At 33.5% G+C, this 27,358-nt stretch overlaps 1 protein-coding gene across 1 annotated transcript in view; it reads right to left on the bottom strand.

The window, feature by feature from the left end:
- LOC111156114 (tolloid like 1) overlaps positions 1-27,358 on the bottom strand; it is a 208,394-nt gene that overhangs the window by 55,647 nt on the left and 125,389 nt on the right. The window contains exons 9-12 of the mRNA XM_022516745.1: positions 22,160-22,275; positions 8,119-8,221; positions 5,816-5,932; positions 4,517-4,662 (exon numbers count right to left, since the gene is read on the bottom strand). Of these exons, the coding sequence (XP_022372453.1) occupies positions 4,517-4,662; positions 5,816-5,932; positions 8,119-8,221; positions 22,160-22,275 (482 nt within the window). The remainder of the gene's footprint in view (positions 1-4,516; positions 4,663-5,815; positions 5,933-8,118; positions 8,222-22,159; positions 22,276-27,358) is intronic.

Below are 27,358 nucleotides of genomic sequence, written 5' to 3'. Positions count from 1 at the left end.
TAAAACTACAGACATATCAGAAGTCTATTGACCTCCAAACAGTATCCTTTCCTTCTCAAAGATACCTGAAATTCATTAGCAAAGACCCTTGTTCAGATTTTCTTTCTGTACTCACATTAAAATCTAAGTAGCATAGAAGACCTAAAGTCACAACATAAATTCACCGAAAGGTATAAATAATAGATAACTATTAAGTTCTTTATGGTGGATTTCAACAAAATGATGGACATATTTGTATTTAGGCCCCTTTTATCTAAGGGGAAAGTGTAACATAGAAAATAAAACAAAAATAAAAAGTTACAAAAATAAGTGTTTTGGGTTTTTTTTTTTAGATTTATTTATTTATTTATTTGACAGACAGAGATCACAAGTAGGCAGAGAGGCAGGAAGAGAGAGAAAGAGGAGGAAGCAGGCTCACCCCTGAACAGAGAGCCCAATGCGGGACTCGATCCCAGGACCCTGAGATCATGACCTGAGCCGAAGGCAGAGGCTTTAACCCACTGAGCTACCCAGGTGCCCCCAAAATAAGAGTTTTTTAATAAAGGCAAAGACTGATATCAATGAATAAAACTGTTTGATCAGACAAAACCACAAAACACTAAGAAGTGGTGAGAAATTTTATACTTATACATCTTCAAAATAAAATGTAAAAGCCAAAGACTGAAAATATGTTATGTAAATAAAAATAAATTGATATAAACAGATACAAATCAACTAGGTGAAACAAATCACCTAATGACCACCAGAACAAATTAAAAATATATACATGATTGATTCTCAGTATTCAGGGTAGTTAAATTCTATAAAGTTGCTGACAACACTGAATTAGTAAATACTGATTCATTCCTTCTGAGAAAATACAGAATTGGGTTCTGGTGAGCTTCTGGTCACAAATCTTTTGTCAACCAATCATTCATAACCTGGTTTCATGTGTGTTTCTCTTTAAAGACACCTTAATATATGTTGCCAATTCATTAATACAATTCACAGCTAACTGCATTATAATGCATGTCTGAACAATGTTTATCTAACCCATACATTTTCTCCATAAAACACATCATAGCTGGGGATGAGCATGTCAGATGACTCAAATATTATGCAGCTCTGTGTATGTCCATGAACGACCCAGAAAACACCATAAGTATTGATTTGGGGGTTACAAATAAATTTTAGTTAGTATGCAAGTTTGCAGATACAGAAATCTGTGAATAATGAATATTGATTATACCTGGATTTTGATGCTGGTTTAGTACTTGCTTAAATGATACTAGGTTAATGACATAAGTTCATTTCCCTTATCTAGAATATTTAGATGATATATTAGAGCATCTCTAAATTCCTTGTCACTCCTGAATTTCTTAGAATTGAGGATCTATCTAAATTGAGCCATACGGCTTATCAGCTCCTGCATAAACTAAACTCTTCTTAGCTGTCTAGGCTTGCCTCCTTCTGCACAGAAATTTATGTATATTTGATAAAGGAAGGATATATTGCTTTCTACCCACCAATCATCATGCACTCTCACACTCCTTTACCTATAATCCATCCATTCTTTCATCCCCCCATCATCATGTATGAATCACGCATGTAGTGGTGTTGGAAATATGGTGATCAACAAGATAGGTTAAGATCCTTACCCTTTGGTGATCATATTTTAGTGAGAGAGACAGTAACCATGTAAATGAACAGATCAATAACATAAATCCCAGTAGTAGTAAGCGCAAGAAATTAAAATGAAACAGAATAATGGTATGTAGACAGACAATTGTAGGTCAGAATATATTTTAAATAGAGTTACCAAGCAGGACTTTCTGAGAAGGCAATGAGTAAGAGATCCAAATGAAATGAGAGGAATAAAAGCATAGATTTAAAGGTAGAAGAGCATCAATGACAAATGCTATGAGATTGAGTAAACTTGGTATTTCCATGGAAGAGAAAGAAGACCAAAGAGATCGACTCAGAGGGAGTGTGAGGCAGCTTGGGACCAATTGTAGGTTGTCTTGGTCTAGGATCACTAAGTCTGCGTTTTATTTTAGGTGTGATAGAAAAACCCTGAAAGAATTTTTTTTAAAGATTTATTTATTTATTTTAGAGAGAAAGAGCACATAAGTAGGGGAAGGGGCAAAGGGAGGCAGAGAGGGATAGAGAGAATCTCAAGCAGACTCCCTGTTGAGCATAGAGCCTAATGTGGGGCTCGATCTCACAACTCTGAGATCAAGATTTGAGCCAAAATCAAGAGTTGGCCACTTAACTGACTGAGCCACACAGGTGATCCCCTGGACCCAAAAGAATTTAAGCATCGTGTTATGATCTAACTTACATTGTAAAAGTGTCACTCTGGCTACTGTGGATCAGGACATGGAGGGGAAGAGAAGAGAGGTGACATTTTCACCAAGTTCCAAGAGAAGGGGCAGCAGTGGGAACATAGTAGTGGCCATAAAGCTGGGATCAAGTGGTCATGTTTGGGGCATTGTTGAAGACAAAGCAAATGAAATATGTTAACTGATCAGCCTCAGAGTTTAAGAGAAAAAGTGGAATCAGGGCTAGTTCTTAAGTAAATAGTGACATACGAAAATAGTAAATACTAAAATCGGGAAGACTGAGTTAGTGAGTAGGACAAGACAATCAAAGATTTGGTCTGGTCATCTGAAGATAAGAGGCCTATCAGATATTTGAATATGTCCAATATATAAACAAAGCAAGACAAAACATAAGGAAATATAGCAAGATGAAAAAAGGACAGGAACCTAGAGATAACAGATAAAAAGTAATGTCAATGCCAAACACGACATGACTTTTCCCCAATCCCAAATCTTGGTAATAATTTATTCATTTGCTCAATCGACAAATATTTATTAAGCAACCACTCTGTGTCAGGCATGGTTCTACGTGCCTGAGATGTAAATCTTTCCTACATGTCCTTTCACTATCCTATTTTTGAGGAATACCACTGTAACCATATTGGCATTAAAGAAAAAACTACCAACCAACTAAGCCTTCTGCATCTCAGAAATTGTATCTCAATTTTTAAATGCATGGAATTCCATTTTAAAGGCATTCATTGACATCACTTTTGCAACAGGAGAATTCCATAAAACTTTGAATTATATATTCGAAGTTCATCTCTTAATCATTTGGACAACATCAAAAAAATACAAGTAATAATCTCATTAGATAGATCATTTTTTACTGAACCTGTTATTTTGGTCTAAATAGCAGATGAATCCTATCCTGTTTTAGTTCACTGTTAACAATAAAGTGGTCTATTTGAATAATGTTTGCAATATTACTGATCCGGTAAAATAACAAAATCCAAATATGAATTAAATAATCTCAAGAACAAACCAAGGTTTGAATTGCAAAATGATCGGGAGCATATAATACAACATCATGACCATATAAGAGAAGACAATAAAAGGCCATATATCTGAGAAATTAAAGGGCACATGCAAAAGGGTGAAGATAAGTACCAAAGAAATACATTACACAGCTCGCATGTGCAGGTGAGAGTCTCTGGGCTTCTGGGTAATGCCTGGGCTCTGCTGATGTTTCTGCTGTAGGGACAGAGACAACTGCACACTCACTGCTCTCAGGGGCAAGCATACCATGGCATGGAGGGGTTCTCTACTGCCTTTGCATTGCTGGGACAGAGAATCAGCCTTCGAACCAGAGAAGAAATCATCTCCAGTTATGGCATCGGGATCTTAACCCTGTCTGGACCTACCACCCTCATTTCATCATTCCTTCTCATTTCACTGGTGGGCTCTCAAATTTTAGACTGATTCTTTGATTTAAACATACTATGGAGTTCACAATAAAGTCCTTGATCTTTTGGCTTCCAATCCCTAACTCAGGCCCCCCAGCCCCACTAAAATGACTCATTAGCCAGCTTGGTAGTTTAGGACCCAGAATTTGCTCCAGAATTCTGCCTAACCTTTGGTTTATTGTGCCTTCATCGAATAATGTAACATAGGTGCTGATCTCCTCCCTGATATATATTTTTGATGAAATCAAAAACTAAAAACACTTGAATCTCCATTTCTGATATAAATAGTTTTCCACGTAATGATGAAAAGGTGAAAAATGGATTTTCTCCATAACAACAACCACCACCACCAAAAATGATGGTCTACCTTTTAACCTCTTAGTTTAGAAGAGAAATAAAAGTTCTATTATTTAATGGACTCTTCAAGCAGTCTTGTGAAACAAGCCTGTGCATTTGTCAAAGGAAGCTATTGTCAGTACTTCAAACATTCTAATTCAAATAGCACAGATAATGTAAACTCACTTTAATCTTCTTGAAAATGTCTATGACAAGAGGAAAGGAGAAGAAAAAAAAAAAACCTCTTTCACTATTGATGTTACATTTTATAGGCATTCCTTTGCTTCTTCACTGATTAAAAAGCTGATTAAAAAGCTGATTCTCTGGTTCTTTGCTTATTTAATGAGGATGTCCTTAAATGGCACTGTCATTTATGGAGGGTATGTTCCGTGAAGGGTGCCTGAAACACTTTACCTCAAAGGCCTGGAAGGTCAATCCAACATAGTAGTCTTCTGACACTGTTATTTTCCACACACATTCCTTCATCGGTCTGTAGTCATCAGGATAATTAGGAGACTGAATCTGCCCTTCATTTTTACGTATCTCACCTCCACAGATCGCTGAGGGTGAAAATAAGCAAATAAATAAACCTAGACCTGACATTTCATTTTCATTTTCTTCTGAGATAACATTTTTGCTCAGTGCCTGTAGCTGAGTGCATAAAGACCGGATTATAAAAAAATCAAAGTTGGCTGGTTGTACTGCTGTAAATATTTAGATGGTAAAAACCTAGCCAGCTAACTATAAATATTAGATAATGGCACTGGAATATATGATTTTTTTATCATGGTTTCTTTACATCTTTACCAAAAACAGTATTTAACTTTTAAAAACTGTTCCAGATTTTGTAAATGTGTTCTATGTGGTAGAATATTCTAGCATATTCTGTATGATTTCCCTGAACTGGTTCTTATAGTCTTTGGGGCTTAGGTAAAACAGCTGATCAAGAGAGACACTCCACAGGATTCTCTGCGCCTCTAGCAGTGAGCTAGCATCATGTGCTCAACATCTGTGGCTCCATCCAAACAATCCCCTTCACTGCCATCCAATTAATCTCTACAGCAAAATGCTTCCGTTTACTTAAATTATAAGGGAAGCAGAAATCTCCTGTCTTCTAAATTACCTAAACCCTGTGGTAGCAGAAGCAGGCGCAAGACAGGTCTCTTCTGCCCACAACCTGACAAAACAAAAAAGGCTATTTTTTAAAGCCAGGACACACAATGCTGGTTTGTTGTTTCAGAGAAGTATAGAACAAAGCAGTTGGTAAATTCTCCCTTGAATGCTGACTCTCTCACTTAGACAAAGCATGCTCCAGAAATGTGCACAATTACTTTCTGTGCAGTTTCCTGTAACAGAGAATTTCAGCAGCATAAGCACTAAATAAACACAAATTTAATTCAAAGGAAAAACCAAAATTTCTTCATGACATTTTAATACTATCATGGAAACAATGGAAATTTGGGTCATTCCCTCCCACACATATCCCTACATACATTTAAAGTTACTATGTCACTGGTACCAAGAAAGAGGTTCTTGCAATTTAATTTTACTGAGTGTTTTTTGTAAAATCAGTCTTGGAAATATTATAACACAGATTTAGAAAACTTCATTATTAAAATGTGGTTACAGTATCATTCTAGTGATATGGAGAGAAAGGAAATTTCTTCTAAAAGATGTAAGGGGAAGTCATCTCTAAAACTTAATGGGACTTGCCTTCATAGACCGCTGCAAAGCCTTTTCCCACCCAGTTACTGCTGCTACGAAACTCAATCCACATTCTGCTGTCTGTAGAGGTAAGAACTTCAGGAAACTTGTCCCCACAGAATCTACCTAAAAGAAATAAAAGAATAAAGAGAGACTCCTAAATATGACTCTGTATTCTAATTGCTTTCCACACTAGCTACACATCATATATATATATATATATATATATATATATATATATATATAAAACCCAATTTGGTTCCTATACTCCATCCAGAGTAATTAGAGCTATAAGAATGCTTAGTATTTACTTAACAAAGGTGGATGAATAAAAGAATCTCTTCATACTATTTATAAATTACTGGAAAACACCATTCCCAGATTAATGGACTAACGTTAGTCTTACTGTCTACAGAATTAAGAAGCAGTTAGTGCTAAGGACGTATTTGTAAAAGGTCACATGATACATCAAGGTAAAAAAGTACAGGAGGTCCTGAGAAACTGGCTCCAATTGTCAGACCAGTCCTTGCAGAGGAAACTTGGTTAGGGATGTGTCTCAGCCCAAAGCAGAGTTCTTTGTCCTTTGGGGCTCAATGATGACCCATCAGGGAGACCCACATGCTGCTCCAGGGTCCACATTCCATCTCACGTACAAAGTCATAATCCGTTGTGCAGTGGGCAGGATGACAAACAGGACCTGAAGACTTGCACGGGAGCTCTCATTGTTCTCTAATTATGTATCCACAGGCAAGTATAATACCAAATGAATATACCTACCTGTCACTCCTTCTGTCTTCCCTCAACCTCCCATAAATATGTGTTGGCTAACTGTGTGTCTGCCACTGTGCTTTAAATTTCCATAGGATGACAAAATGGTTAAATCTGGCAATCCACATGAAATAATTTTATCAACAGTAATACACTGCCAACCATTTCCCCCGGAAGTGATGTCATACATAGTTTCAGTATATGAAAAACGGTAGTCAACTTAAAACAAATTCATACTAATGGTCAACAGGTGAAGAAGTGTCTTCCAAATGGCAAAGTAAATTAAGAGCATGTAAAAGACAGCAATGTTTCTCAAACCGTAACATGCCTATGAAATGCCAGGGAGTCTGTTAAAATACAATCTCTAATTCAGAAAGTGTGGAAGGGCTCCTGAATTTCTATCCCTCTAACAAGGATCCTGATGCTGCCTGTCTGACAGGTACACTTCAAGGCACAGGTCTCAGGGGAAACAATGGGGAAAATTTTCCACATGAAAACGATGACCAGACTGAACCAGTCTGTTGGCCCACTATACGCCGAAGCGTGTAATGCTGCCGGCGTTCTAAAAAGAAGTGTGCTCCACTATTTTGCTTTAGATTTGGCTCTTCAATGTGAATTTAATGAAATGTTTTCTTTGGAACACATGTACCTATAGTACAGATTGCTTCACCTAGGCTAAGAAACGCAATGCTCAAGACAATGTTTTCCTCAACCTGAGTTACCACCTTCGTTCAACTCTTTATTTTTTCTTATGTTTAAACATTTCTAGATGTCTTGGACTTCCTAAGACTTTTAATACACTTTTAATACAACAGTGTCCATTCAGCGGGTTTTGGATATTAAGGAAAAAAAGATCTGTATGGCATATAAACGCAACTGAGCAAAGCTACCTCCAAAAACCAAGGAGAAGTTGCCATTTCAAAGAAAAATCAGTATTAGTGTAGATGCTTACATGCTCACAACAGCTCTCACCTTTAAGTAAAACAGAGGGCAACAGTAAAGTGCCTCATGCAAGTTAATGGTGTGGTCTGTGGTTACATGTTGGCAGCAGACCTTTGTGAGCACCAAAACTGAGCTACAATTTATGACACAAAGTACAAATGCCTCTCCTCATCCACAAAAACTCTCTGAGAAGCACAACCGTGACGTCCACAGTGAGAGCTAACATGGGTGGTAGGAGAAACCAGCTACCAAACACAGACCTAGGGGCTCATATTCCACTGCCTTAGCCAACAAAACAAAACATATACAAGTGCTCCCGCATCATTTATCTGGGTTTCTCATTAAAGTGGTGATTATCGAATTAAAAATACATGTGGAGGCTATTCTCAGTCATTACATTCAGATCCAAGTATTTCCTCATAACTTAAGCTAGTTTAAAATCAATCTCTCTATTGATCTGTCTGTGTTTTGCTGTGGTTGAAAAGAGTATAATAAAAATTAAAATGTGGGCCACATACGTTTCTAAGTCTAAGATGACTCGAAAGAATCTACTTAAAAGGACAGACTAGATGAATGCCCACACAGGCGGTAAAGAGTCTTACCAAGGAGAGGTGATTTCCTCCAGTACCCATCTCTCACTTCAATGTAGTCATACCAGCACAAACTGCTTTTGTATAGGTCCATTGTGGTAAAATTTAAAACAATCTGTGAATTGGAGCAAAATGACACAAAGAGTAAAATGATTGTGACTGCACACGGCTATTTGCTTCCTGGAGATGAGGAATCCAGGACTACTATGAAAACAGATTCATAGCTAATTCTTTCTTTTTTTTTCTGTTAGTATTCCCTTAATATTTTTTTTCTTAACAAACTCCTCAAAAAAAAGAATATTTTCTTGTTCTCATTAATGTTTGACAATATGGGAGCACAATGTCAGCAGTTAAACTAAACATTTTAGCAATTAAACCAAAGTTCCTATAAAGGTATTTTAACAGTGGTGAAGCCAACAGAAATCTTTATTCAAAGAGTTTATTTTGAATTTTTTAAGATAAACAGGACTTAAACCATGAGAAATTCTGATTTTGCCATGAATGTCTTCTTTTTAATAATTTATTTCAAAGACAACCAGTTAGACATGTATAATTATATTAAAAATTACCACCATGTGCCATATTCCAAGAACATAATATCATTGTGTATGTTGAAATGTTTTAAATACAGCTCTTAAGTTTGAATTTATCCATGTAACTATAATCAAAGGCAGATGTCACTATGCTTCTCTAGATCCAAGAATATATACTCAAGGACCTCTCAAGTTATAAGATCTTGCACATGACCCCTTATTCCATACTTTGTTTTGAAATGATACTGTTTTTTGTTAAGATAATTCAGATAATTCAAGAACAACTTTAGGAAAGTCAATTTTCTTACTGCTTTATAAAAACCCTTTATTTTTCAAATAACTCTTTTTCCACTTGATTACACCAAATGTAGAGCAAAACTAGCATGAGAAATATACCTATCTGAAGTGAAATTCATTTTGAAAAATCATTTTTTTGATATTCCAAAATTCATTCTAACTCTATTCTGCTTAAAATATATAAGATGCCTAAGGTGTGAGGTGAACCTATTTTTTACTCTGGAAGCTGCAATGCACTTTGGCACAAGGCAACCAATTATGAGTATTTAAATAAATGCGTCTAATATAAAGCCATAGGTTGTAACAATATTTAAATAATCCTTTGGTAACAATTAAAATCTGAATTTATATTTAAGAGAACTCTCAAGCTCTAGAACTGAATAAAATATATATGTAATCAATCAATGCTGAATCCATATTCCAGAAAAGTGCTACCATTTTTGTGTTAGACAACATACACTTCTCCTTTTTCTTTAACACAATACTTTTAAGTACTAATTAGGGCAAATCGATCCTTAACTAGTTTACTTTTTATGAGAATGAAGATATAGCATAACAATAAATATTCCTTCTGGTGTCTTGCATCTCAGAAACAACATTAGTCATCGATGGAACTGTACACCGAAGCTGGTTATAATTGCCCATGTAAATAATTACTTTAGGGGCACTTTGGTGGCTCAGTCCCAAGGTCCTGAGATCGAGCCTCACGTCGGGCTCCCTGCTCAACAGGGAGCTTGCTTCTCCCTCTCCCACTCCCCTGCTTGTCTTTCCTCTTTCGCTGTGTCTCTCTCTGTCAAATAAATAAGTAAAATACTTAAAAAATTATTATTTTATAGAGATTTAAACTAAGACTTTATCAAACTATAATGATAGTCAGCTATGCCTTATAATGCCATTAACATTTCGCCATTAAAATCAACCTTTTTCAGTCTCTTTAAACATGTACTTTCTTGATTCCAAAGCGATGAAATCTACCAAGGGTGTTAAAATAAATAGAGGCACACTGTTTTGTTTTGCTTTTTAATGTAATACAATCTGTGTAGCATAACTTGGTTTTGTTTCATAAAATTGCTGGGGCACCTGGGTGGTGCTGTCAGTTGAGTTTCTGACTCTTGGTTTTGACTCAGATCACGATCTCAGGTTCTTGAGATTGAGCCCTGCATCAGGCTCCCAACTGGGTGTTCCTGCTAGAGATATCTCTTCCTCTCCCTCTGCTGTTCCCACTCCTGCTCCTTCTCTCTCTTCCTCTCTCTCTCAAATAAATAAATAAATCATAAAAAAGATTAAATTGTTCATCTATTTCTGTCTACCTTATTTATAGTTTCTTTTTCCTTTGTTTTTTCTTTTCCTTCACATAATTTTATCATTCCAGATACTCTCAAAAATGTTTACAAAAATTTCCACAATACCTAATTTTTTCCCCTTCCATTTGCAGTAATCCTCAACACTTCATTTTTAAAATGTATAGATTCTAAACAATTTTTCTTAAGTTCCCAATATGTTTTCTCCTCCATCTCTGAATACCAATGCAATATTGGGTTGTTCTTACAACATCATTGGAAAATAATTTCTGGTTTTCCTCTTTAGCTTTGTATTATTAACTTTAAGCCTGATAAAATGAGGAAGACTACCACCGTCTGATCCTAGGTTTCATTCTGCATTTGTATTCTCTTTTAGCAACCACCAGGGATTCAAATCTGTATAATCATATAAGAACTCAGTTATTACAACAGAGATGGCAAAACTGGAATTTAGACACAAACGGTAGACCCAAGCCTCATTTTGTGGCTTCCCTCTCAGATTTAAAGGTGAGTTTTATGGTCATGTGCAAATAGTTTCACTTCCTCTTTTATGAGGGAAAGAAATCAGCTAAATTAGAAGTATATATATCATCAAATTATATTTAAAATTAAAACAGTGTGGTTGGATTGCTAACAAGTGGTTAATATTTGAAGTTTGGAACACACACACACACACACACACACACACACACACACACAGTTGGAAGGGGGATAACTCTAAACAGAAAAGTTTCCTATCTTGTTTTTAATCTTCTATTTTAAATGCCAGGCACCGTGGAGGAACAAAACTAGCCTACTTTAATATAAAACACAGAGTCCTTTAGAAGCAGAAAATGTAATAAAGATAGGTTTTCTAAAATCGAATCTTAGGGCTCTGACACAGAAGTAAAATGCTGGCCTTTGACTAAGGTTGCTAGCAGAATCAACTTGAATTACAAATCAAAAGCACTTGGAAAATATTTGGTTGTCTTAAATTATGCTATTTTGTGTAAATATGTTGCATCTTTTTTTTAAAGATAGGTGAAATAAAAGCTAACTAGCACAGTTATATAAATATTTATTTCTTATGGTAGGTATCAATTTACCATTATCAATGTAAAATTAATCATGGCTCCATTGGAACATGAGATTGAAAGAGATACAAGGAACAATTCTAGGATTTCCTTGATCGGTTATGAGTCTTAGTTGCTATTCTGCAAAGTTAAATTGATACAATTGCTGTGAAGTACGCTTATTAAAGCTTTGTTACACAGTACTGTAGAGTGCCACAGAGTGCAGAATCTGGAAGAAAGACAGACCAACAGTCAAGGGACTGGATGCCTGCAAATCTCCATTGAAAATATAATAAAAAAAAACTATTGGCAGCACAATTAAGACATTACTACCTAAACTAATTCCATGAGCACCACAGAAAGACCAATTAGAATTGGTCTTACAGTGCAGAGGATGGGGAAGACAGAAATCTTCAATTAGACTGATATTATTAAATGGCTCTTTAAAAAGAAATATTAGAATCAAAAGCTGTAAAATAAAATAGATTTCTGGGTTCCAGCCAAAAGAAGCTTGGACAAACCTAACAATCTAGGGAGACTAAGTTTTCTTCTCAGGAATAAGACTAGAAGTGAGAAGATCAGTAAACTATATTCTATGGGTCAAATCCAGCCTTCAGCTAGTTCTTGTAAAAAAAGGCTTCTTGGACCCATTCCTTTACATATTGCCTATGATTACTTTTGCAATACAATAGAATTGAACATTTGAAACAAACTATATCACCTGCAAAGCCAAAAGTATTTACTGTATATCCTTTCCAGAAAACATTGCCAATTCATGGGATAATTGATCATTAAGCTTTTGTTCAGCTCTGAATTGTATCCTGCTAAAGGGAAAAATTTACATCTTGTCCTGCAACTAGAAGCTATTTATGATTGGGAGTGAGAAAGCCTGGGTTTAAGCTCTAGCGTCTCAGTTTGCTAGTTTACTTAAACTTCTTAGTTGGAATGTATTTCTTTACTGCTAAATCCCTGGAGGCCATAATATCAAGCTGATCTAAGCAGAGTTAAAGCAGAAGGATTTAATTGGATAATATTAGGAAACCACTAAGGTAATCTGAAAGCATTGTTAAGATTCTCATGTATTACTATTTTCATGGTATATATTCAAGCATCTCTCACAATATAAATCTTGAAGACAGTTATGAAAGAAGTAAAAGTATTAACTCAATTTACTTAATCCAACTATGCTAGGAACATAAAAACATCAGCCTAATTTTAAGGTTTCACAGGAAAATCAACACATTGAAGGAACAGATTCTTACTTTAAAACCCAAAGAATAGACAGGAGAACCTGGGGCCAGAGTAGTTGTACAATTCAGATAGATCCCTAATTCCATCAGGGATTTATGATATGACGGGTGAAAAACAGGAGTTGGATAACGCTACAAAAGTAATTTTCTGCTTAAATTTATATGACAACACCTGGATTTTGAAATTTTGATGCGTCATCACCAATTACTCACAGGAACGTTTTTCCTACTTCTTTTCCTTGATCCCCACTCCACCCCTATACCTAATCAATTCCAATTTCTGCACTTCCCCTAATAATGTTCTCCTTTTGTTTTCACTGACCATATTCTCCATACCTGTTTGAATTAGCTGCAATAATTTCACAAGCTGTACTTTATTATTTTTTTTCAGATTTTTATTTATTTATTTGTCAGAGAGAGAACACAAGCAGGGGGAGCAGGAGGCAGAGGGAAAAGCAGGCTCCCTGCTGAAGCCCAATGCAGGACTTGACCCCAGTACCCTGGGATCATGACCTAGGCTGAAGGTAACCAACTGAGCCACCAGGCATCCCTCACAAGCTGTACTTTGGTTTTCAGTTTCACTCATCTCCAATTCACCTATCCTGTATGGCCACTTTAATCCCATGAAAGCCGGGCACAGTGGCTTCACACCCAACTCAAGATAAATTTCTAATCCAGGGCATCATGACTCTAAGGTCATAACCCACCTGGGCTGCCTCATATTGCACTACTTCCAACAGATTCTTCACCCTACCCGTCCCTGACTTCTTGCTGCTGTGCCTGAAAAAGTACCTCCAGTTCCAGCACTCCTTTAGTAAAAGCCTATGTAGTTCCTCCTGGGATACCACTTGCCCCTTCCCTGTTTCTGGAACCTCTTCACACCTTTCAAAGTCTTTAGCAAAGGCCTGCATCTCCCAGTAAGCTCTGAGCTCTTCTATCTCAGCAATTCTACCTTGCTTTCTTCAGTGATTTTTCAGAGTTTGGCTATTGTATTACGGGCCTTGTTCTTGCTATATGTTTATAAGTTCCTGATAGCAAAGATCTCTTTCACACACCAGCCAGATACACTTTAAAAAATAGAATCAAAGATTTATCTACATACTAATTGCTAAATTTAAGAGGTGCCTTTGGCAATAGAAACACTATATTGTGAATTGACCCGATATGTGTAAAGCACAGATGAATGATTAAAAAAAGTTTTGCAAAATGAAAGCAGTCAAATGATCGCTCTTAATTGAGTTATATAGGAAAAGAAAAAAAAAAAACTATTAACTCTATTGAGGATGAAAACAATCTGCCCTTGTGAAAAGGTCAATCAATTCTAAGAGACTGAAGAATCAAATTGCATAATTCTATCAGCTCAAAGAGATATATTCTCAGCTGCACATTCTGGACTGTTACCAGCATGTACCTTGCAACATCAAGAATGGTCTTAGATTGGGCAGGACACTGTTTTTACCTTGGGGAGTCCAATTACATGTAAAATGGCAATCTTACTTCTTTTTTGTCATGGTGAAATAAATATACACATAAAACTTACCATTTTAATCACTTTTAAGCACACAGTTTTATGGTGATAAGTACATTTACAGTGTTGTACAATAATAAACTTATTTTTTAAAAAGAACATTGTTCCCATATAAAACAATACATGCTTACTGTAGAAAATTAAAGGAAGAAAAAGAAATAAAACCTATCTGTAAACCCATCAGGGAGAAATAAGCATTGTTTTAGTATATACTTTTCCATAATTTTGTCTCTAACATATGTGATTTAAAAATTAGATCTTTTCATGCCTACGATTTTTAACCTACTTATTGAATTTCCCAATATACTGAAAACATTTTCTCAAATCAATGCTATTTTTGATTTTCTAAATTTGATATTTTTCTAATTTTTCATTATTATATATAACTGTCTCTGCACAGACCCAAATAATTTCCCTAGAATAAATCTCTGGGCTAAAATGCAGGCACATTTTTCAAAATATGAAAAAGATTAACAAAGTCGTTCAGAAAAGATATTTCCACTTTTATTTTCAGAAGCTCTGTACCCTTACTATCATTTGATATTATAATTCTATTCTTTGTCTTCTTTGATTATAGCGAAAATAAATAATTTCTATATTAGTTAAGTATCCATTTGTACTGAGACTGAGACAAAAATGTTCTGCTGTTTTAGTCATTTTCTAATGTGGTGTTAATCTTTACTTATTAATTTAAAATAGCCCTTTATATAGACATAATACCAATGTTCTCTCATATCATTTTCATTTTTATTTGTGATTTTGTATTGTTAAAAAGAGATTTTTAATGTAATTATTTTAATAAATTATTTTGCATTTTTTATTCTTGATTTTGGTACAAATATATCTTTTCCAGAAAATAAAAACCAAATCACTTATTTTCCTCAGAAAAATATGAAGTAAAGGTTTGATTTTTGTAGAAATACATAAAAATGATTATTTATTGAAAAATCTTGATCTCAGGGTTCTGAGATCAAGCCCTAGAATGGGTTCTGTGTTGGGCATGGAGTCTGAGATTTTCTCTCTCCCTCTCCCCTACCCCACCCTCCCTCATCTCTCCCTATCTCTAGAAAGAAAGATGAAAGGAAGAAAGGAAGAAGGGAAGAAAGAAAGAAAGAAAGAAAGAAAGAAAGAAAGAAAGGACAATTTTATAAACAAATATGTGACAAAAGTCTTTAAGCCCTCAGACTTAAGGTCTTTTTAATTTGTTCCATTGGCTTGTGGGGCGCCTGGGTGGCTCAGTGGGTTAAAGCCTCTGCCTTTGGCTCAGGTCATGATCCCAGGGTCCTGGGATCGAGCCCCGCATCGGGCTCTCTGCTCAGTGGGGAGCCTGCTTCCACCTCTCTCTGCCTGCCTCTCAGCCTACTTGTGATCTCTGTCTGTCAAATAAATAAATAAAATCTTAAAAAAAAAAAAAAAAAAAAACCTTCTGCCATTGGCTTAGAAACCTATTTTGACATACCACAGAATATGAATTACTGAAGCAGCTCAGTGTTTTTCTATTATTTTACAGTACAATCCACTTTACTTCTTCAGTTATTTTCTAATTTGCCTTGGTTATTCCAACCGTTGTTATCTTGTAAATAACCTTCAGGAAAATTGGGTCTATGTGTAAAACAAAAATCTTTTGAAATTTATTAGAGTTACTTTAAACTATATATTAATTTTGAAAAAATTGACTGTTTATAATATATCTTGTCATATGATGTGTTACATCCGGCTACATGATATGTTACTCTGCTTTAGTTCCACAACTTTCTAAAATCTATTACATCTTAATATAGTTGTTTTTATTTGATCAACTTAAGTGTCATTTTTTAGTTCATTCTTCTGAATTTTTCAGAAGAGAAAACATATGCTCTATAACTAAAGAAAAATTTAATGATTAGCTCTGCTAAATGCAAGCTGTGTGGTGGTAGGCAGTTTACTAATCCTTTCTTAAGTTCCATTTCTTTAAATATAAAACAGAGATAATTATAACGCCAAACTCAATGGAGTGTGCAGAGTTTAACACAATGCCTGCCATAGTAAATACTCAATATTAGCTTCTTATATTTATTGAATTGAAAAAAAGTCCTGTTAGTCCTAATTCATCAGGTTATCATTAAATATACATACTGAATTCTAGTGTTACCAGCATTTATGAAATTTTTGGACAGTTATTTTTCTATTTTGATACTATTATTTGACAAAATGACAAATTTTGTAATATTCAACTACCCTCATAGTACTGAACCAAAACAGTTTCAATTTTATAAATTATATAACTTGCTTTCATTTGATTAAATTTATGTAATATCCATGTGTTTATATTCATAGGTAAGGCACTTGATAATTTTTTCACATGTGTTGTATAAGATACACCTACCAGACTTTTACTAGTTTAGTAAAATAAATGAAGAGAGAGAAAAAAAAAATGAAGAGACTACACATTGTTATGCAGTGAACTTGAAATACAGTTTATTATACGGGAGAAATCTGAGGTTTTGGAATTTGAAAAAACTGCCTCAAGAAATTATGGGCAAGCAGCACCATTTTATAATAACTTCTATAAACTTACTTTATATGGTTATAACTTATTCAATTTTTAGTGGTCATTAAATCACTTGATATTTTCAGTTTCTAGGATTCTACATTAAGAAATATTTTAAATGGAAGTATTTCTTCACGTTTTGATTTTTAGCAAAGTTAAATATATAGCCAGTTATATACAGTGAAATTCCATTATCATGAATCCAAGTAAAAAAAAATTCACATTTTCAAACAGAAAAAATACTAGCAAAATACACTAATTTTAAACATAGCCTAAAGTATAAACTATAGACAGGACAAAATGAGCCTTAATGGAAGTCTGAGATGTGAGAAGAAATAATGAATAAAAATATTTGATGAATCTTCAAACAAATGCTGTTGGGAATGGAGACCCATGTACAAGAGAATGAAGTCAGTTCTTTATATTAAGCCATATACAAAAATTAATTACACAATGAATGAAAGACCTAAATGTGAAACCCAAAACTATAAAACTAGAAGAAAGCGTAGAGGGAAAGCTTCATGATATTGGAAATGGCAATGATTTCTTGAATATGGCACAAAAGCAGAGGCAAAAAAAAAAAAAAAAAAAAGAGCAAAAACAGTTAAGTGGTACTACATCAAACTAAAAAGCTTTTGCAAAGCATATAATGAACAAAGTAAAAAGGCAGCTATAAAAAAGAAAAAAAATATTTGCAAATCATATATCTCATAAGGTGTTAAAGCCCAATATGTAAAGAACTCCTATAACTCCCCAAGAAAAACTAAAATAATCCAACTAAAAAATGGGCAAGACACTTGAAGATACATTTCTCCAAAGATGATACACAAATGGCCAAGAAGCATATGAAAAGATGGACAACATCACTAATCATCAGAGAAATGCAAATCAAATCCACAATGAAATATCATCTCTCCCTGCATTAGGATGGCAACTATCAAAAAACAAAACACTACATTTTTGTGGAGATGTGGAGAATTTGGAACCCTTCTACATTGCTGATGGGATTGTAAAATGGTGCAACTACTATGGAAAACAATATGGAAGTTCTTTAAAAAATTAAAAACAGAACTACCAAATTATCCAGCAATCCCACTTCAGGGTATGGATCCACAAGAATTGAAAGCACTGTCTTAAAGAGATATTTGCATACTCTTGTTCGTAGTAGCACTATTCACAATAGCCAAAAGGTGGAAGCAACTCAAATGTCTATCAATGGATGAATGGTTTAACAAATGTGTCTATACATACAATGGAATAGCATTCAACCTTAAAAAGGAAGAAAATCCTGTCACATACTAAAACATGGTTAAACCTTGAGACCATTATGCTAAATGAAATAAGCCAGTCATAATTAAACAAATGCTGTATGCTTCCACTTATGTGAGGTATGGAAAGTAATCAAATTCATAGAAACAGAAAGTAGAAAGGTGGTTCCCAGGGTCTGAGGGGTAAGGAAAATGGACATAATGGCTACGGAGTTTCAGTTTTGCAAACTGAGAAAGCTGTGGAGATCTGCTTCACAGCAATGTGAATGTACTTAACACTATTGAATTGTACACTTAAAAATGGTTAAGACAGTACATTTTACATGTTTTTCACCATAATAAAAAATTTGGTAAATATTTGCATATAGCTTAACAAATGTTAAGTGTAAAAAACCACAACAATATCTCATTTGTATAAGGAAACAAACTTGAAGAAAAATACTAAACAATAGCATATAAAATGAAGATAATGTGTATTATAATCTTTTTTTTAAGCATCTTTTTATGGTTTGGGAGGATAAGGATACCATTTAAATATGACCCCATTAAGAAGGCTGGTAGAACAGGGGTACCAAATAATAAAATATACATTTAAAACTTTCAACCCAATAGACAGAAAATAATTGAAATGAGGGAAAACAAAACCATAAATTCAATATATAAAAAGGCAAAAAAAGGTAGGACAAAAGAAACAAAGTGGGACATACAGAATGCAAACAAGAAGTAATAATACATCAGTAATCACAATAAAGGTAACTGTAATTAAACACTAAAGACAAACTAACCACCATGAATTAAATAAAAAATAAAACCAAACTATTTGCTACCTAAAAGGGACACACCTGAGACACAAGACCACGGAACAACTGAATGTCTAAAGCAAGATAAAGATATAACCAAGCTAGAATATTAATTAAAAGAATGTGTATCCTTGTTAATATCAGAAAAAAAAAGAGTACTAACCTAAGTAATGACTAGAGATAAAAAAATACAGTGTATAGTAACAGTTTATTTACCAAGAAGATGTTAAATTCTAAACACAGTATGTATATAAAACATAGAATAAAAATATTTAAATATATTGAAATATAAATAAATATAAAATTTGTTTTTAACAAATATTTATTTTTAAAAGGTAAATGAATAAATCCACCAAATAGTGACAGATATTAACATAACTTTCTACTGGATAAAGAAAAAAAAAAAAAACAATAATTAGAGAATATATACATTTCACAATTAAAAAGAGAACTGCCACCCATATGCATAGAGAACTTACCACCCAGCTACTGCACAAAACACATTTCGTTTTTCTTTTGAAGATTTTATTTATTTAGAGAGAGAGAGAGTGGTGTCAGGGGCAGAGGGAGAGGAAAAAGAGAGAATCCTAAGCAGGTTCCAGGCCCAGCTCAGAGCAAGACACAGAGCTCAGTCTCAAGACTCTGAGATCATGATGTGAGCCAAAATCAAGAGTCAGACATTTAACTGCCCCACCCAGGTGCCCCATCTTTAAAGCGATGATTATTCTTTATGAAGACTGGTCAGCTCCAAGGTCATACTGCCAGCCTCAAAATATTTCAAAGACTGACATCTTACAGAGTACAGTCTCTCACAGTCTCTCACCAGAACTGACTAAAGGAGAAATTAACAAGAAAAGGATGATTGGGGGGGAAAATGTATCTTTGCAAATAAGAAAATACATATTACTAAAAAAAATGTTGGTTGAGAAGAAATAATAAGAGACAAAGAAGGTAATTAAAATTGAAAAATAGCAAAAACACTGTATGTCAAGCTGGTTAAATTCAGATAAAAGTAGTTCTTAGAAGGAAATTTATAGCCTTACGGGTTTGTATTAGAATTAATGAGTTAAACTGCCAACTAAGAACAACAGAATAAACCCAAATTTAAAACAAAAAGAAATTAGTAAAAACACAAGAATGAAAAAAATTAGTTAATATTGTTCACTTAATTCAATTTATTTGCTCATCATCATACATAAAAATAAAAATAATTTTAAAAGATGACAGATGTGTTGATTTCTTCCTATTTATAACATTTTGGAAGCTACAGTTTTATTGGTAATCATACATACAAGAAAAGTGAATAAACTTTGAATACTGATGGTCTGGACACTGCAATTGGATAGGAGGAACCAATTTTTTTCCTGTATTATTTTGTTCTTATGAATGGATGTAATTTTTATTAATCTTGTTCAAAACTCTTCATATTCAATAATTTTAATTTCAAAATCATGTATAGTTTTTTATCAGCTTTTATATCTCTTCAGTATCTTTTTAAGAATGATTTTCATAAAATATTCTCATGAGCTTGTTCAAAAATTCATATAGAAACTGATCAACATCTATAACTACATTACAACATAGACTTTTATTCTTAAATTAAAAATGACTAAAGAATTATGTGTGCATTCATGTATTCTAAGTCAATTGTACCTTTTTATGTTTAAAAACTATTCATGTTACACAAACGTTTCATTCAGCTTTCACGTTGAGTATCGGAACACCCTGGACAGCTCCACACCCATGATTCTCCTAACAACATTCAATTATCAGGAATATTAAACTTTCCTTAACTTCAAATGCATCCTCAACAAAACTCTAAGTATAATTGAATCATTACAGATGAATTAGTCATAAGCAAAGAACAAAAACTATTTAATAAGTAGTAAAAATAAAGATTAATATCAATATAATCTTGTTCTGGAAAGACTTTTAAGTTTAGCGTTCAAGACAGAATTCAAAAGTTAATAGAGTCATTCATTTTCTTTCTTAATAATAAACAATTTAACCAACAAACCAAATATGCTGAAGGGAATTTTCTTCTTTTTTAATCCTTACTATGTTTAATTACATTTTCTTGCCTTAATCTGCCATGATTTCCACCAAAAAGAAAGTGGTGTGGTAGAAAGAAATACTTACAGAATTTTCCCAAGAATAATATTTGTAATAATTTTTGTTGATCTGCTTTTGAAGATTAAGAAGGTACCTATTCCTAGTTTGTTCAGGGTTTGTTGTTGTTAAATCAGTAATAGATATTTTTTCTTGATTTAATTGAGATGCACATTTAATGGTGTTTGTGTCTATATACATGCATGCAAAGCTTTGGTTTGGTTTGAGGATTTTACTTCCATATTCAAGTGTTAGCTTGGAATCTTTTTCTTTTTTATACTGTCCTTGTCAGGAATGCTATCAAGGTTTTGCTAGCCATATAAATAGGAAAGTGGATCTTCTTTTTTATTCCCTGGAAGAGTTTATATAGGATTATACTTAGTCCTTATTTGAATGTTGGCTAGAACTCACTAATTAAGCCATGTGAGCTTGGATTTTCATTGCTGAAAAATATCTAATAATTCAATTAAACAGTAGTTCATTTTCTTTAGTTGTATAGGAGTAACCAAGTTTTTTTTTTCTTCTCAAGTAAGAACTCAGTAATATTTTGTAGGAGTTTTCCCATTTCATCTACATTTTTTAAGTTACTGGTATAATGTTGACAATATTCTTTTATTCTCATTTTTGTGTCTAGAGCATCTTGGTTACAATAACCTTTTCATTCTAGTGATAGATAATTGTGCTTTTCCTGTTATTCTTTTTCTTTCTTGATCTGTTTACATCCATTTTCCTATATTTCTAAGTTTTTTCAAAGAACCAACTTTGTTCATACTTTGTACCATGTTATTTTGAATTCCTTAACTTATTTATTATTTATTACTTCCTCTATTATGCACCTTTACATTTATTTTACTATACCTTTAATAGCCATTCAATAAGAATGTCTAACTCATTAGTTTAGGGCATTTTTTTAGTTGTTAATGTGAGCATTTAAGTTCTGAATTTCCTTCCAACTATTGCTCTCATTGCATCTTACAGACTTGCTATTCAGTATTTTTTTATATTATAGCTGAAAATTATTTCTATTCTTCACTATAATTGCTTCTTAGCTAAACTGGATATTTTATATATATTTCTTAACTGGAATATGTGGGATTTTTCTGGTTATCTATGTGACACTTATTTTAACTTAATTCCATTGTGCCTAAGAACATTATTTCAACCTTTTTAGAGCATTTATTATTTCTTTTTAAATTACATTTTTCAAAAAAATTTCCAGAGCTTGAGCAATTTTCATTTTAACTTTTCTGAGTTTTTTAGTCTCATATTTGAAAAAATCAAATAAGAATAAAAAATAAAGCAAATTATATTTAAAAGAAAATGAACCTTTGTATATTTAACACTTTATATAACATTAAATGAGAACTCTTGATGATATAAACTACCTTCTCCCCTGGGGTCACCGAAATTCTCCAGATGCAGTGTGTATAAGAAGGGTAGCCGTTTGGAAATCCTGGAGAGGAAAGGTTGCCATTGGATTCTTGTAGGGTTTCTCCACATGCTAAAAGGAAAAGAAAAAAAAAAAAACATATATTTGCTCTTTTAAAGAGGTGAATTAACCAAATTTCCTTAAAAAGATAATATCATTCTTTAATTTTTATGAAAGACATGGACATCATAAGGCCCTGAGTCTTTTGGTGTTAGATGAAAATATGTATTTCTGTTCTAGAAAAGACTTTTCCAAGTAAATTCATCTTATGTTTCTACTACTAGGATTTTTGCATACTTAATGGTATCATTAGGGCCAACCATAAAACAAAACTATGAGATATATAATCTGGCATTCATAAAGTTCTTCCTCATGGAGAATTTTCTCATTCATTCCCAAAGAATTAGTAGGTCACCCATACTCATATTCAGGCCAGTGGATATCTGGTTCATGTGGCTAGGGAATCATATGAAATAAAATTAATATTTTTCAGTGTAAAGTGAAGCTAAGTTTCATAGCAAATACCACACCAAAGTTGAAAAACAAAAATCTTAAATAATAACCAGAATACAATCAGTAAAGGTGATACCAAAATGTCATACACAATGAAAATTTTTCTCAAAATAACCTGAAAAAATTAAAAGGTTAAAACCTTAAAGGAAGATTAAAATTTTCCAAGAAGATGTGGACATTGATTTACTCTCTCATTTCTGTTGATCACAAGTAGAAATTACTGGAAAAACAATTGTGGTTTCCTCTTACTAAGGCTGTCTAATATCTTAGAAGTAATTATCAATCATCTAAAATAGCAAATTATCAACTACACAGTCTCAAGATCTGTGTGATTGATATCTCTAGGGCCATTTCATCAAAGCCATAGACAGAGAGCAATTAGCTTATTGGTTTAGCCAAGGTTAGTGGTCAGAACCATTCTATAATGGGTTTTCCTGTTGTTTTTGTAAGATATAGCATGTGCCCCATGAACATAGGTTGGTTTAAGTATCCTGAATTCAAGAATGATTCTTCCACTGCAAACTGTCATCTTTATAACCTTCACTTAATAAGAGTTCTTTCCCCCTGAAGGAGACTGAAATCAGACTGAAATATTACCATATTACAGAGTCATAGCTACCAGTAGGTGAATTCTTGTCTCATCAAATCCTCCATAAATAAAAAAATGGTTTTGCATATCTTAAGTTAAATGAGGAAAGAAAGATGATGACTTTGAAAATAAAATTGAGTTGTAAAAAGTCTGATATGATATAAATATTTATTTGAAAACACAGATATTAAGTTTGCACAACAAAACACATTTCAAGTAGGAACAGCAGTGTTTATTCTGATGAATAGGCAGATAAAAGCAACTTTAGAACAAAATGAAAATGCTCAAGATCAAAAATACATAATTCAGCATTTCCCATGAATCATCTAAGGGCTCTTGATAAATGTACCATTGCAAGAACCCTTAGAAAAATAAAAATGTATTAAGACTTTATTAATGCAAACAATATGCTTCTGAGTAGGATCAGCTAGGATGCTATATAACCATTTGGGAATTGAGTGTTTCAGTGAAAAATACTGTAATTCATAGCAGTCTAAAAATAAATTATTTAATGATTGAAAAGTACACTAAGCCACAAAGAATGTAGGTACTGGATTTACTAAAGTGGAATTAAAGCAATTAAATATGTTTAACCCACAGATGTATACAAACAATACTGTCCTGATAAAGATAAAACTCTATAAAATGAAAAATAAATAGAATCAGCATATAACTAAAATATTAAGTAAATCTATTATATAGCATTTGCTTACAATGCTTATAATCATTTGTGCATTTACCTCAGTAAATGTGGTTGTCCCAGGCTACCTGATCCCTACTACAAAAAATATTTCAGCACTTTTCCCAGCCATAGGTTGTCAATGTTCAGATATACAAAGCAAAGTTTAATATTAAAGGAACTAAAGAAAAATCAGCAAGAAAAAAGTAGCGCTACGAAGTTAAAATGCATAGGCTGTTCAATTACTCAGCAAAGTCTGTGGATGAGAAAACACAAGTTTTAATCATGGCATTACCACCTACTAATTATGTCATACAAGTAAATCTCAAAAGCTTCAGCTTCAGTTTGCTCTTGTTAAATGCCCTTCTTATTAACATATACTTAATAAAGTTGCTTTGTGGGAATCAAATGTTATTATGCCCTGAATCTTCTTTTTAACCCTTAGATACCTTTTCCACAGGTAGGAAGATTGTGGTCTAAAGAGTTTGAATATGTCTTTGAATTACAAAACTTAGTCATATTTAGGAGGAAAAAAAATATAAAGAATTATACAGTGGCTACTTATTATCACTGCCCTAATAAAAATTACTCTAAAAGTAAATATAAGTCAGAAGTTAAACTTCTATCTCTGTACGCAGGTGATACTATCTTAAATGTATAAAACCATAAACGTTCCACGCATACACATAAAACTGCTAGAACTAATAAATTCAGCAAAGTTGCAGGATACAAAATCAACAGCAAAAAATCAGTTGCATTTCTATACACCAGCAACAAACAATTTCAAAAGGAAGTTAAGAAAACAATCCTGTTCATACTATCAAAAAAGAATAAAACACTTGGCAATAAATTAACCAATGAGGCAAAAGACTTGTATACTGAAAATGGCAAAACATTGCTGAAAGAAATTAAAAATAACACAAACCAATGGAATGATGGGCTGTGTTCACAACTGGAAGACTTAATATTGTTAAAATATCCATATTACCCAAAGCAATCCACAGATTCAAAACAATTCAATCAAAATCTCAGTGGCATTTCTTGCAGAAAGAATAAAAATCCTGAAATTCACATAAAACCACAAACCAACAATAGCCAAACATTCTTCGGGAAAAAAAAGAAAAAGAAGCTGGTTCCCAATTTTTATTTCAAAACATATCACAAAACTACAGTATTCAAAATAGTATGATACTAGCTTATGACAAACATATGGACCAAGAGAAGAAAAGAGAGAACCCAAAAATAAATCCATGTATGAGGGTCAAATGATCTTCAACAAGGGTGCCAAGACTGCTCAATGGGGAAAGCACAGTCTCTCCAGAAAATTGTGTTGGAGAAACTAGAAATATGCATACAGAAGAATGAATTTGGACCCTTATTTTATATCAGACACAAAAATCAACATAAGATGAATTAAAGACTTACATGTATGTCCCAAAACTGTAAAAATGCTAGAAGAGAACAGGTGAGAAATTTTGTAACAATAGTCCTGGCAATGATTTCTTGGATATGACACCAAAAGCATAGGAAATAAAAGCAAAAATGGACAGGTGGGACTACATCAGCTAAAAAAGCTTCTCTACGTCAAAGGAAACAATCAACAGAGTGAAAGGAAACCTTCTCAATGGGAGAAAATATTTACAAACCATATATCTCATGAGGTGTTAGTATTCAGAATACATTAGGTACTCCCATGAATCAATAGCAAAAAGCAAAATAACCTAATTTAAAAATGGGCAAAGAGTATTGGGTGTGGTGCATAAACAATGAATCTTGGAACACTGAAAAAATAAGTAAAATATGAAGCAGTTTGATTAATTAATTAATTAATTAAAATTAAAATGGGCAAAGAAGACACACAAATGGCTGATATATGAAAAGAAAAATGTTCTACATCACTAATCATCAAGGAAATGCAAATCAAAGCCACAATGAGATATCACCTCACACCTGTTAGGATGGCACTTATCAACAAAGAAACAAAAAAACAGAAAATAAGAAATGTTGGCAAAGAAATAGAAATAGCAGCCTTTGTGCTTTGTTGGTAGGAACATAAAATGGTGCAGCCACTATGGAAAACAGTGTAGGATTTCCTCAAAAATTATAAATATAATTCCCAAATGATCCAACAGTCCCCTAATTTCTAGGTATTTATTCAAAAGAATTGAAGACAGGATCTGGAAGAGATATTTGCACTCTCATTTCCATTGCAGCATTATTCATATTAGACAAGAGACAGAAATATCCCAAACATCCATCAGTGGATGAAGAGATAAACTGTGGTAATACATAAAATGGAATATTATTTGGCTTTAAAACTAGAAGGAAAACTGGCATATGCTACAATCCAGATAAACCCAGAGGACATGATGCTGAGTGAAATAAGCCATTACAGAAAGACAAATACTGCATGATTCCACTTACATGAGGTTTCTAATGTACTCAAACTCATAGAAGTGTAAAATGGAATGCTGACTGCCAGGGGCCGGGGGGAAGAAAGAAATGAAGAGCTGCCATTCAGTGGGTATAGAGTTTTAGTCAAAACTCTAAACTGCAAGACCAAGAAGTTCTATTTGTTTTTATTAAAGATTTTATTTTTTTTATTTTTCAGAGAAAGAGAGAGAGAGACAGAGGCAGACAGAGGGAGAAGCAGGCTTCCTGCTGAGCAAGGAGCCCGACGTGGAACTCAATCCCAGGACCCCAGGATCAAGACCTGAGCCGAAGGCAGCCGCTTCACCGACTGAGCTAACCAAGTTGTCCCAAGACGAAGACGTTCTAGAGATCTGCTGTACCCAGATGTGCACAGAGTTAACGGTACTGTACCATGCACTTAGAGATTTGCTAATAGGGTAGATGTCTTATTATGTGATTTTTTTGCCAAAATAAAAAATAACAATAATAAAGTGGTTAAATTTCTAAGTCCTTTATCATATGATCGATCTCACTTCTGAAACAAGTAATTCACATATACCTTCATTCCTCCAGAGTAGAAAATTGCTTTTGAATTGTATAAATGCTACTTGGATTGTGTCTTGTTAAGCAATTATTACAAACTCTGAACCTTCTAATAACATTGAGTTTACAGCTGCCTGCATGTCCATCTACAGCTACTTTCCTCACCAAATGTCTATAATATCCACCCAACACCAAAGACTGAGAACTTTCCTTTCTCCATATTCTATAGGAGAACATTTATAATTTTATTAAGGCTAAGGAAAACACAGATAGAGATGAACAATAATTTCTATTTCACAAATCTGTTCTCAAAGGATCTTGACAAATTCTAGATTAGGGGAAGAAATACAACTGTATCTAACCAACTTAATACTACCCTAATTAACCTATATTTAAATCCCTTAAACTTTTAAATATAA

The sequence above is a fragment of the Enhydra lutris genome, unplaced genomic scaffold, assembly GCF_002288905.1.
Source record: "Enhydra lutris kenyoni isolate GAN:26980312 unplaced genomic scaffold, ASM228890v2 scaffoldscaffold3, whole genome shotgun sequence".
Taxonomy (NCBI): domain Eukaryota; kingdom Metazoa; phylum Chordata; class Mammalia; order Carnivora; family Mustelidae; genus Enhydra; species Enhydra lutris.
This window is presented reverse-complemented; position numbering and strand designations above follow the sequence as displayed.